The 12,543-nt window shown below is 38.0% G+C and overlaps 2 protein-coding genes across 2 annotated transcripts; both read left to right on the top strand.

Annotated features, from left to right (window-relative positions):
* The first annotated feature begins 4,241 nt into the window (after window positions 1–4,241).
* On the top strand, window positions 4,242–6,533 carry soul5 (heme-binding protein soul5). The gene is made up of 7 exons (XM_030141968.1): window positions 4,242–4,311; window positions 4,467–4,526; window positions 4,616–4,697; window positions 4,789–4,909; window positions 5,060–5,193; window positions 5,911–6,074; window positions 6,205–6,533. The coding sequence occupies exons 1-7, from the start codon at window positions 4,307–4,309 to the stop codon at window positions 6,281–6,283; spliced, it is 645 nt and encodes a 214-aa protein (XP_029997828.1). The 5' UTR covers window positions 4,242–4,306; the 3' UTR covers window positions 6,284–6,533.
* Window positions 6,534–8,066: 1,533 nt separating this feature from the next.
* nr5a5 (nuclear receptor subfamily 5, group A, member 5) lies at window positions 8,067–12,393 on the top strand. Its single transcript, XM_030140350.1, has 7 exons — window positions 8,067–8,157; window positions 9,986–10,101; window positions 10,318–10,459; window positions 10,743–11,500; window positions 11,671–11,790; window positions 11,899–12,046; window positions 12,146–12,393. The coding sequence occupies exons 1-7, from the start codon at window positions 8,067–8,069 to the stop codon at window positions 12,391–12,393; spliced, it is 1,623 nt and encodes a 540-aa protein (XP_029996210.1).
* The last annotated feature ends 150 nt before the right edge of the window (window positions 12,394–12,543 follow it).

The raw sequence follows: 12,543 nt of genomic DNA, 5'->3' as shown, positions 1-12,543 counted from the left end.
GGCCACCATGGGCTGGTAGAAGGTTTGGAGGAGCCCACTGCAGACACCAGTCAACCTCAGTCTCCTCAGGTAGAACATTCTGCTCTGGCCTTTCCTGTACAGAGCATATGTGTTGTCTGACCAGTCCAGTTTATTGTTTATGTGGACCCCAAGATACTTATATGAGTCCACGATCTCCACCTCCTCACCCTGGATGGTGATTGGGACAGATCCTTAAAATGTCCTGAAAATTAACAAATTCAAAGCCCTTTGTACTTCTGGAAGAAGCATCTCCAGTCTAGCTATTGGGCCAGGTTTTAGACAAACTGCAAACTTTGGCAATAGTTTTCAAATCATCATTTCAAATCTGAAACTTCTGCTTACAGGTAAAAATGTTTTGTCATTTTAAAAGTTTTGTTTGCAAGTCCAAAGGTTTTGCACTTCTAAATCTTTTGCAAATCAATAAGTTCTGCTTGCAAGTTCAAGTGGTACTTACTTCTAGGTCAAAATTGTTTACAAGTAGAAAAGTTTTGCATGTCAAAATCTTTATCGAAGCAAAAACTTTCACTTGCAAGTTCAACTGAACGTGATGGTTGGAAGGGGTGGATTTCTATTGGTAGCTTGCTTCGGATTGACAGTGTGGCTGGTGCCTGGTCCTCCCACCCACTTGAACACGGTGGGAACCACTGTGGGACCATGGTGCCCCAGGGCACTGGGCCACGCTGGTGCGGCTTCATGCCACACCCTGGCTGTGCATCGGACGCGGAGCCTGGCTATGAACTGGGGTTCTGCCCAACTGTGTGCCAGAGCCCCAGGCGGCTCAGAGCAGAGCAAGCTAGGAGCCCCCGGACCATTTATAATACTATAATACTCTCCATTCTATATTTCCTATATTTATTTTACTGATCATGTACTTTGATCATCATATTGAGATTCCATTTGAGGGTTATCATACCAAAAACAGAGAAAACTTGAGAAAAAGTGAGCACTGGGGCTCCGCTCCAATACGGCCAGGGCTCCGGCGCACAGTCGGCATGCAGCGGGAAACCTGTGGGGCTGTGGGACCACGGCGCCCCTGCGTGGTGGTCCCACAGCAGTTCCCCCTGTGTTCAAGTGGGCGGGAGGACCAGGCACCAGGCACACTGTCAATCCAAAGCAAGCTACCAATAGAAATCCACCCCTTCTGTTCCTGTAGATCCCGTCCATCACATTCAGTTGAATTTGCAAACAAATGTTTTTGCTTCGCAAAAGATTTTGACATGCAAAACTTTTCTACTCACAAACAATTTTGGCCCGGACGTAAGTACCACTTGAACTTGCAAGCAAAAGTTTTTAATTTGCAAATGATTTCGAGGTGCAAAACCTTTGGACTTGCAAGCAGAAATTTCAGATTTGAAATGAAAGAAAATGAGAAGACAACCAATTTTGTTAAGCTTTAAAATTTTGAAACCTTCATTTTTGTTTTCAAATCTTGATTTTTTTTGTTTCAAATTTCATTTAATTTTTTTGTTTGCCTTTTTTCCTTTTGCTTGCATAATAAAGACGCAAAATTATCTTCATACTATTCCAGCTAACTGTCTGATTATATATAAACCTGTTTCTGAATATCAAGTACTGTATTTTAAAATGTAGGCTAAACCTTGGCACAAATTCAAACTTTTGTAGACTTGTCAACACACTAGAAAAGCTTCGAAAACATGTTATTGCCAGCTTGCATGAGAAGATGTGAGAGTTTCAGTGAGACTTTAGGGCGGGCTTCCTGTATAGTCTTTGTTATAGTATAAAGAGGAGCATAATTTGGCGATAAGGTCTAGTTCTACTATGGTTACAACACCCTTCTTCAGTTTCCTTTTCATAACCTTATGATAAAACAAAAGCATAAAGAAAGCATTGTCAGTGTTCTGACTTGATTGAATTTTGTAAATATGTACAAGTGTAGATTTTGATCCCTGCATTACACTTAAAAAGTAGAGAGGGACCAAAGAAGACCAAAAAGTTTGTGGAACAAAGTAACACTGTCAGATTTCACCATGTAGAAGTTCACTGTTAATAGGTGAGGGGAACAGGTGAGGGCGTATGCCCTATTTACACTAACATGGACATTTACAAAAACATGTATGTTCTCACTCCATTAAAAACTCTGTCCAAACAACCTTCACTATATAAAATATGCCTGTGCACACTGGAATGCAAAAATGACTAGAAACGGACTCAAATCCTTATTTTAGTGGGACACTGTGGACCTTGAGATTATATTGGATATAGCAGACATAGAGGTTTAGTCTGTCATGAAGCTGAGCAGCAACAAGTTAAGTTTTAAACTTATGCTACCTTAAAAGTGTTGGTTTGGGGATTTTTTTAAATATTAGATTTCACCACATAAAATGCTGAATCATATGATTTAAAAAAAAATGTTTCAGACACCTAAAGTATTGGTTTTGTGTAGACTAGAGGTCCAGATATTGACAAAAATGTTAGCAAAATATCTGTATTAGTGTGTCAGGACCTGAGCTTCTGCAAACCATGAATTATTATGGCTCACCACTTTTTGGTCAAACTTCAAAATATGTCTCATGTTTGCCACAAAACAACAACGGATTCCAGTCTTTCACTACCTACTGCACGTAATCTAGTGAAAAGACTCAACATCATAGGGTTAGGGTCATTCTGAATGTGATACAGGCATCAAAATAAAATAAAGCTGATTTTTTGACTCAAATGAATAAATCACAGATTTTACTGCATTTACAAATGTAAACTGTAAAAGGTGAACTCTGAAGACAAACTTTTGACGATGTTTTACTTGAACACGTTAAGTTTGGCGCTTTTCCACGTCTTACATAAAAAGTCTAAGTCAGAAATTACACGTACACTGAAATTCCATACTATGATTATCTTAAGGTTATTAACATGTTCTCTTCTCTTCTATTGTGTATATGGGTGTAACTGGACCAGTGGACAAGTTGATGAATGCCTCTGCTTAAAAGGACACAGCTATAACTACAATTGGTAGTATCAGGGGATAAAGAGATTTGCAGTAAAAAAGAAGATATCGAATACTCCTGGAGAGCATAAAGTACAATGAAAGTAATTCTCTCGTGACATTAATGTTATCCAACCTTTATGGTTAGGTCAATTTAGTAAAAAAAAAAAAAAAAAAAAAACGTGATCCAGCTTCGCACACAATGTCACATTCCATGCATCACTAAATTACCAAAGTGTATACAGTTCACATGTGTGCAATCTAACACAACAAATCCTAAGGCACATCTGATGAAGAAATGCAGTGCCACTTTTATTGCAAACCCTGATCAAGTATCAGTGCACTGATAGGAACAGAAATCTTTCGAAGATGCCTCAGTCTAAAGATGAATAATTTTAGTAATAAGATGCACTAATAATAATAATAATAATACATTTTATTTGTAATGCACTTTTCATTCAGTGAATCTCAGAGTGCTACAATAGAAAAGGACAGACCCCCTCCAAAAAAAACATAAACATCAACAATTATAAGCCTTTTTAAATAGATATGTTTTCAGTCTAGTTTATACATGTAGATTTGTAGATGCATCTTTCAATGCTCAACCTTTCACAGCTTGCACACTTATCGTACTTCCAAAACTCATCTGTATAGGCTTAGCTGATTGTTTTATTTGTGGTTTACCTTTTTGCAAGTTTGTTGTATGTACTTACATATATCAGGTCAAATTACGTGTATTGTGACAACTTTTCCTGATTTCCTGATATCATTTGGATGTTTGACTGTACCACTTCACTGACAGACATTATTACAAAGAATATTTTATTTGTGTATGTACTGTTGTGACTGCATGATGTATAAAACTCTCGATCATCAAATACTACCAGTGAATATGCATATTGTTGTGTGTATATAACATTGGATACAATTGGTTATATACATATTTTGACCGACTCGTAAAACAGCATAGGTAGTTACAGCTGGTTTTAAAGTCATCTGTGAGACGTGAAACTAACTACAAATGTGCAAAACTCCCACATGTTCTACATATTTGTGTCTTTCATAATGCTGAAATATGTGTATACTTTGTGTCATTTCTATCACCAGTTTGACTAGTAGGCAGTCCTTAAAGGAAAGTTGCTGTGAGGATAACAGAATATGTTCTGGTCTGTTCCTATACTTTTGTTTTGCTTTTCCCAATTGGTCAAGACACTCCATTGTCTGCTTTGTATGTTCGGGGAGTGGTCATGTTTCCTTTCATAACCAAGTTGGGGATAAATAGCCTCTGTGCATCAGACTACAAACATACAGTTCAGAAAGGGACTGAATCCACCTGTTTTGGACATGATGTAAGTACAAATGGACTTTTCTTCAATGCATTGAACATAAATTGCTTTCTTTTCTCTGTGAATGAACTAAATCTCAACATAAGTGTAAGCTATTCTCTCTCGAACAAAAATGGGTTACAAATTGCTGTTTCAAAAACGTTGTATATTTGTGCCAGGATTTACCTTGCAGGACTGGTTGGCTTTCTGCTGGCGCTGACTGCTGAGGCCAGAGTTGGGTAAGTGCCTGCATTTAATCTGTCTTTTGAACATATTTTTAATGTCCTGAACTTGTGCTTTGTTAATAATTTTCTCTCTAAATTCACAGAGATTCATCCAACGTCCCCTTCTGCAGTGAGACAGAGCAATGTCTGCTGTTTAATGAAACTTGTAAAACTGAATGCTTTGAGGTAAGTTTATGTGTGAGCAAGTGAGCAACATTTAGACACATTTGAGATCAAGTAACTTTTAAAAAGACTCATGTTTATTCTTGTCCTTCAGGTTCGTCACTATGACTCTGCTAAGTTGGTGTCGGCTACTGAGCGTTCATGGACGATGTGGATGGCACTGATGAGGTCATTCAGACGACTGTATGCTTACATTAGTGGTGACAATGAGGATGGTGAGTGTCTATATGTGTCCCTACTCTGCAATTAAATATTAAAATAGTGTTTATACACATTTTAGTATAAATTTGTCATGCATTTTTAATTACTTGTATTGTGGGGAGGATTTGGGGATGCAACTGAAAATGTTTGTTGTTTTTCTTTAGGAGTACGGGTCCAAATGGTGTCTCCTGTTATTATTAAAATGGAGAACAAAACCACATTTACTAAAGAATACACAATGAGTTTTGTGCTGCCAGCTGAACATCAGGCAAATGCTCCAAAACCAGCTGATGATGATGTAAGTTTCCTTGGCAAACTCTATAAGAACACTGTCATTTGCCATATGTCACCCGAGGGATTGAATTTATTCCTATCTTAACCCTCTGATGCATAAATTATGAGAAACTTAGTCAAGATTTTTTTTCCTGAGTGTTTTTATTAGGCATGAAAAAAACAATATGATTGATTTTTTTTTAAAATGAACCTATTTTTTTTTTTTTTTTTTTTTTGAGTTTCAAAAATGTCCACTTAGCTGGACACCATGCGTTTAATTTTTGAAGCAAGAAATATGTATTTAGAACACAGTATCAGAAAGTGATATACCGTGAAAGCTATGAAATAATTTTTTTTAATGCAGCTAATCTGATGCTTTCTCACATTTTAGCATACTCTGATACTAGTTATTATTAACTTCATGGAGATAATATAAAAAAATCTTTTTGTTTGAGAAAACTGTTAATTACAGTCTAATACCAACCTGCAATTGATTTACACTCAAACATGTTAGTGCAGATCAGGTTCACCAAGAACAGCAAAGTTACAGTACTTGTACAAATTGCAGTGTATGAGATGACGCACAAGCATCCACTGTGTTGGCTGATATTGAACTAAAACAACAAAACCCATTAATATACAAGAGAACAGCTGTAGAATAGCTTTCCACTGTAGTGACCGCTATGCATGAAAGGGTTAAATACACTTTAAACAGGTAGACAACAAACATTTCTAATTGCAGGTAATCATCGAAGAACTGACGGATGTCACGGTGTACGTCAAGACCTTTGGGGGTTGGATGAATGGGTGGTCTATCAACAGAAATGTAGGGAGTCTGTCCTCATGCCTTAAGTCAGCTGGTGCTAAATTCAATGAGGAATACTACTACGTCACTGGATACAACAGGTAAGACCAGACAGCATACATGTCTTCAGTCATACTTCACTTATATACGAAACAACAAAAATCAGTATTGAAAATTACTTGATTCTTTACAGTAAACTGTGGTTTGTGTTTCTGCATCTATTTCTTGCAGCCCGATGACAACCAAAAATAGGCACAACGAGGTGTGGTTTGTTGCTGTTGGTGAACCGAAATGTTCCAGCAAGAACTGAATATTTTTCCTCCACCTGAATATTAGAAGCCCTGCACAATGATCACAGTACTTGTGGTATATAGCATACAGTATATACACAGGGATTTCGTAGTTTAGCATGACCTGAGGTTTAATACAATGTATGTTAGAAATAGCTTGATAGTGATGATGGAGATCTTAAAAATTGCAATTGAAATGAATCACTGTACTGATTTTTACTACTCTCTGATGGGATTCTGAAAACTCAATAAAGTTGCTTGTTGTATTCATTTCTTTTTGTCATTCTTAACCTGGAAATGGCCTCTTCTCATCACCAAAACATTTCTACAAGAACTTAAACTAGAGACATGAAATTGAATGCAAACCTCTTTGATGATACCAAGAAGCAATAACAATCACATATTGTAGATCAGTACTTGTTGAATTATATTTAACAAAGATTTACCTCCAGAAGGAAGAAGAGTAAATATCATTATAATTTAACAGGCTAATGTGCAATTGCCATTACTAGCCACGATTGAACACTATCACCTAGATCACGGGTGTCAAACCCATTTTAGTACAGGGGCCACATTCAGCCCAATTTGATCTCAAGTGGGCCAGACCAGTAAAATAATTACAGTGAAGAAAGTAAAATTATATTCTGATCAGGTTTACGTCTACAAAGTTTCCTTAAAAATCTGAATAACATGAACATCTTGAATTGTCTTAAGAAAAACAAGTGCAATATTATACCTCGGTTTATCAGTTCATCATTTACACATGTGCATTACAATCACACAAAACATTTAGTAAGAGGCAGAATATTGGTAAAATTGCATTTACTTTTCTTAAGACAATTCTGTTTATTCATATTTGTTCAGGTTATTCACATTTTTGTAAAAATATAGTTTGGTAATGCAAACATTTTCATGTAATTTTACTTTTTTTTTACACCAAAAAACAAAGAGAAAATTTGGGGTTGTCATTATTTAGAGGTTATTATGATAATATTTTACTGGTTCTGACCCACTTGAAATCTAGTAGGACTGTATGTGTCTGTTTGTGGAACCTGAATTAAAATGATTTTGACATCTAAAGTGTAATTTTTGCATTTCACAAATTCATCCCACGGGCCAGATTGGACCCTTTGGAGGGCCGGGTTTGGCCCCCGGGCTGCATGTTTGACACCTGTGACCCAGACATCACCTGTGCTTTGGGGTGGTAAATAGTTTTATCATCTCTGGTACTGACGTGAAATGTGGCACAATAAAATCACAGTTTCTGATTTTGCTAATGACATATTGTAAATGGAAATGGATAAAAGAAAAGAAGGTTAAAACTGTGTCATGTTTTTCTTGAGATCAATAAAATGCTCTATTAAAAAAAACAATTAACATGGATCTTTAGGGGTTTAATGCATTAATCGCTGTGTTACAATAATACAATAGTGTTGTTTATCTGCAGTTTTCAGTGGACTCTTATCTTATCAGCTGTACTTCAGGATGGCTTAGTGACACTGGAGTGATTTCACTATAGTTACATTCCAGCAAGTAGCTTTCTGTCTCATGCTGAGGGGGGTGGGGGGGCCTTGGTGTTCAGTTTGACTGGGTAGGAGTGCCAGTCAGGAGAGGTTTTATGATCCTCACTACAGATCGAAGTCCACCTGTGGTGCCTCAAACAAGCATCAGTTCACCAGGGCTGCGTGGCCTGCCTGCTGGCCTTACTCTGGCTCACCCCACAGCAGCTGTCTGGTCTCCTGATCTCCACAACAATGAGAATCAGGCTGGTCTGACTGTGGAGTTCATGTTCCATCAGCCAGAATGGACCCACCTGGTTATCACTCGCAGCAGCCCCAGACTCAACCTGTCCACTACTCAGATGATCTGCAAACTTTGGAAAGATCCCAGATGTGTAAGTATCTGCTGGATGTGGCTTTCAAGCAGACATTCTACATAGAAATGCAAAATATGCTTGATTTTGTATGGTATAGGATATATTGTAACTCTGAGTGTTTTAAAGGTTCGGTTTTAGAGATTTTAAGCCCTCTCTGTAAATATATGTTTAATTAACCTTTTCACGAGCACATCTTCTAAGTGTGAGTAAACAAAGAATAAACAGTCATATGCTGTTACTGACCAGTTTTGTGAGTAGTTCTTATTTGTGAGATGACTTTCTATGGCAGTCATAACCAGTGATCTTTGGGAATTATGTAAGGGTCATATCTGTGATCAAAGTTACACTAATCAAATTGAGCAATAAGGTACTGTCTGTAACAGAGGCATGGTAATTCTCACTGGTCTCTCAATAGCTGAGTTATAAAATTCAACAGAAAAACATTCATACAGTACAATTTCTTCAACTGGTTGGATTTATGTCAAAACATTACACAGATTTTACTGTACTATGTTTTGCTTCAGTTGAAACAACAAAACACAACAGGTAGACAAAACTGCAAAATGTCATTCATGCCACAGGTGTCAAACATGTTGCCCGTGTGCCAAAACTGGCCCACCAAAGCATCCAGTCTGGCCCGTGGGATGAATTTGGGAAATTTATAAATAAACCATAAATTAACCATTCTAGTTCAGGCTCCACATTCAGACCAATATGATCTAAAATGGATCAGACCAGTAAAATACTATAATAATAACTTGTAAATAATGAAAACTGCAAATTTTTTCTTTATTTTAGTGTCAAAAATAAAATTACATGGAAAATGTTTACATTCACATACTATCCTTTTACAAAAAAATATGAACATAAAATGTCTTAAGAGGAGTAAGTGCAATTTTACCAATATTCTGCCTGTTATGAAATGTTTTGTGCATTTTTAATTGTAATGAAAGTTGTACTGCACATGTGTAACTGATAAACTGAGGCATAATATTGTTAAAATTGCAGTCTTTTTTTCTTAAGATATTTTGAGTTGTTCTTGTTATTCAGATTTTTAAGGAAACTTTGTAGATGTAAAAAATATTCATTATGTATTTTTTTATTTTTATTTTTTTCACTGTTATTATTTTACTGGTCCGGCCCATTTGAGATCATTTTGGGCTGAATGTGGCCCCTGAACTAAAATGAGTTTGAAACCCCTGTATTATACAGTATGAATATTAGAAGTAAGTGCATACCCCTGTGGAGCATCTGCATTGTTTTCTGTTAGACATAAATCAGACAATGAGAGGAGTCACACAGGATGAAATGAGGGTGTAGGAAACATACTTCAGCAACCTGGCACATCCATGTAGCAGTCGCAATTTAACACCTATTTCTTGGCATTTTTCCTTGTGATTAAGGTTTAACATAGGGTTTTTTTCAGGATTGATAAGAATATTGATTATTTGCAAGACTCATGAGTGATATTTGGAACGGTTCCAATGCAAACTGACAAGTTCTGTTGTCAAATTTTAATCAAATATGGAAATTTGTGGGAAAGCTGAATGCCAAATCAAATAAAGTTCAATTTAACTTCTTAACATTATTCATGATCAGTTTTCACACTGAACTAGATGACTTAATAAAAAGTTCCAAGAAATAAACAAATCTTCTGTTGCTAGACTAATATATGTGACATTTAAACAAACACAACTGTCTTGAAAGAGCTGAATATCAGATTTGATAATCTACCCGGCCAGTAACTGGGTGATCTCTGCTTGTATCACATAAGCTGTTTGCAGCAACTGACATCCGTGTCATGCTGTGCATTTGACTGACAAGTAACTGTGTTGTTATTCCCCAGCTCAGGACATAAAAGCAGAGGTAGACAGCAGACCAGAGTCTGAGGAAAGCTGTCCTGTCTGTGGGGACAAAGTGTCAGGATACCATTATGGGCTGCTTACATGTGAGAGCTGCAAGGTAAACTCAGTCACACATGCAATAAATTTAATGTCTCAAGACAATAAATGGTGCTTTTATTTTTTTAAATAGATAGGCTCATGATTTAGACCCTTATAGACCTAAGTTTTATGCATTTTTTAGTCTTTCTCAATGTATATTCTTTACTGTAACTAAGGGCTGTTTGATATGCAAAGAAGGAAACCAACAGGCCTAAATTGCTTTCTCTTTCTGTAGGGCTTTTTTAAACGCTCAGTGCAAAATAACAAACACTACACCTGTGCAGAACAACAGAGCTGCCCAATGAACCTGTCCCAAAGGAAACGTTGTCCTTATTGTCGCTTCCAGAAATGTTTGGCAGTAGGCATGAGGAGAGAAGGTACAACTCTTACATAGAAACACACACTTATACTGCACTGCAGCTGAATATGAATTTTGCTCCATTGCGACATGGCGCTCTACTGACACGCATGTTCTTTTTTTTTCCTCATATATCTTATCTCAGAAGTCATAAACCATTGCTGTAATGACCCAGATTAAATATGATGACTGAGCTCTCAAAGCAAAGAGTACATATTATCAGTTTTGTAAGATAAATCATCTGTTTCAACGGCAGGGATCAGTTGAAAACCATGATCATTTGTTTCTTTCTTTGTCAACAGCTGTAAGAGCAGATCGCATGAGAGGTGGCAGAAATAAATTTGGCCCTCTATACCGCCGGGACAGGCAGATGAAACAGCAAGTGGTGTTTCACCAAGCAAACACTGCTCCCCACAGGATTAAGATGGAAACTACACAAACACACCAGCTCATGGGTCCAAATCAACTTCATCTAATGAGCAGTAACCCAAGCCCTCCATTGTCTTCCAGTGCTTTTCAGCAGTCTCACATGTATCCCTCTAGTGTGGGGCAGTCAGGGACACCCATACCTCTGGACTGTACCATGAATGCAGACAGGGGACTCACCTCTCCACCACTGCCTTACCCTGGACTGTATCACCATCCCTTCACTGGATGCTTACAGGAGAAGGTGGAGATGCCTTTTAGCTGCAGCCCAGTTCCTACAAACATTTCAGTGCACACAACCCCTTACACTTCCTTCACAACAATAACTACAGCAGCATCAACCCCCTGCTCAACACCAAGTGCAAACACACCTCTAAATGAGGCTCCTACCCAAGCCCTGGGTGTTTCCTCTTCTGCCACTCTTGCGCCTAATTTCCTAAACCAGCTCCTAGAGTCAGAGCAGGATGAGGGCCAGGTGTGTTCAAAGGTTCTGGCCAGCCTACAGAGAGAACAGGCCAGCCGGGGAAAGCACGACCGTTTAAATACATTCACCATCATGTGCAAAATGGCTGACCAGACACTTTTTGGACTTGTGGAGTGGGCCAGGAACAGTACACTTTTCAAGGAGCTCAAGGTAAAGAAGCATTGCTTACAATCATGTTTTCACCTTTTAAATGGCAAGAAATATATCTTGAGCATTACACTGAAATATTTACCTTCTGCTCAGGAATGTGCTTAAATCAAAGCTTTTCATTTTCAACCATAGAATGACCTGAGAGTTGATGATTTTGTATGCTTCCATAGGTAGAAGACCAGATGGTGCTGCTGCAGAGCTGTTGGAGTGAACTGCTGGTCTTGGACCACCTCTGTAGACAAGTGACTTATGGAAAACAGGGCTGTATATATCTGGTAACAGGACAACAGGTAAAATTAAACATTAAAAAGTTGTACTAAAGATGCCATTTGTCATATTACACTGTGCACAAATAACAGTTTAATTCTAATGAACACTTTTCTATTATTTTGATGCAGATTGAAGTGTCAACTATCATTTCTCAAGCAGGAGTAACGCTGAGTAGCCTGGTATCAAGGGCCCAGGACCTGGTGTCCAAACTAAAAGCACTACATTTAGACAGACATGAGTTTGTGTGTCTTAAGTACCTGGTTCTATTCAACCCTGGTGAGCATTTCCCTTTTGACATGTTGTTTAGACTACCATTTTTGCTTCCTTATGTCACTGCATGTATATAAACTATGTATTTACATCTCTCTGCTCTAGATGTGAAGTCAGTGCAGAATCGCAGGCAGGTGGAACAAACTCAAGAGAGGGTGAATAGAGCCCTGATGGAGCACACCCAGCAGACTCATCAAGGACACTCGGACAAGTTTGGCCAGCTGCTGCTCCGGCTGCCTGAAGTACGCAGCATTAGTTTGCAGGTGGAGGAGTATTTGTTCCAGCGCCATCTTCAGGGAGATTTACCCTGCAACTCCCTACTCACTGAGATGCTGCATACCAAGCGTAGCTGAGGATGCATAGCTACATTTCTAAATCCTAGTGGCTACTGTGAATTTTTTGAACCCCTTTCACTGTCTTTTAGCCTCAGCTATCCCCAACTACATTTCTTGATGGTTGTTGCAAAAGTAAACAGATGTGCTTTATTTCACAGATCTTACTGC

This window comes from Sphaeramia orbicularis, chromosome 8, assembly GCF_902148855.1.
Source record: "Sphaeramia orbicularis chromosome 8, fSphaOr1.1, whole genome shotgun sequence".
Classification (NCBI taxonomy): Eukaryota; Metazoa; Chordata; class Actinopteri; order Kurtiformes; family Apogonidae; genus Sphaeramia; species Sphaeramia orbicularis.
This window is presented reverse-complemented; position numbering and strand designations above follow the sequence as displayed.

Coding starts and splice junctions, on each gene's coding strand:
- soul5 (XM_030141968.1), top strand. Junction 4,527..4,615: donor ACTGCTGAGGCCAGAGTTGG/GTAAGTGCCTGC, acceptor CTAAATTCACAG/AGATTCATCCAACGTCCCCT. Junction 6,075..6,204: donor TACGTCACTGGATACAACAG/GTAAGACCAGAC, acceptor TATTTCTTGCAG/CCCGATGACAACCAAAAATA.
- nr5a5 (XM_030140350.1), top strand. CDS start 8,067: ATGGACCCACCTGGTTATCACTCGCAGCAGCCCCAGACTCAACCTGTC. Junction 8,158..9,985: donor TTTGGAAAGATCCCAGATGT/GTAAGTATCTGC, acceptor GTTATTCCCCAG/CTCAGGACATAAAAGCAGAG. Junction 10,460..10,742: donor AGTAGGCATGAGGAGAGAAG/GTACAACTCTTA, acceptor CTTTGTCAACAG/CTGTAAGAGCAGATCGCATG.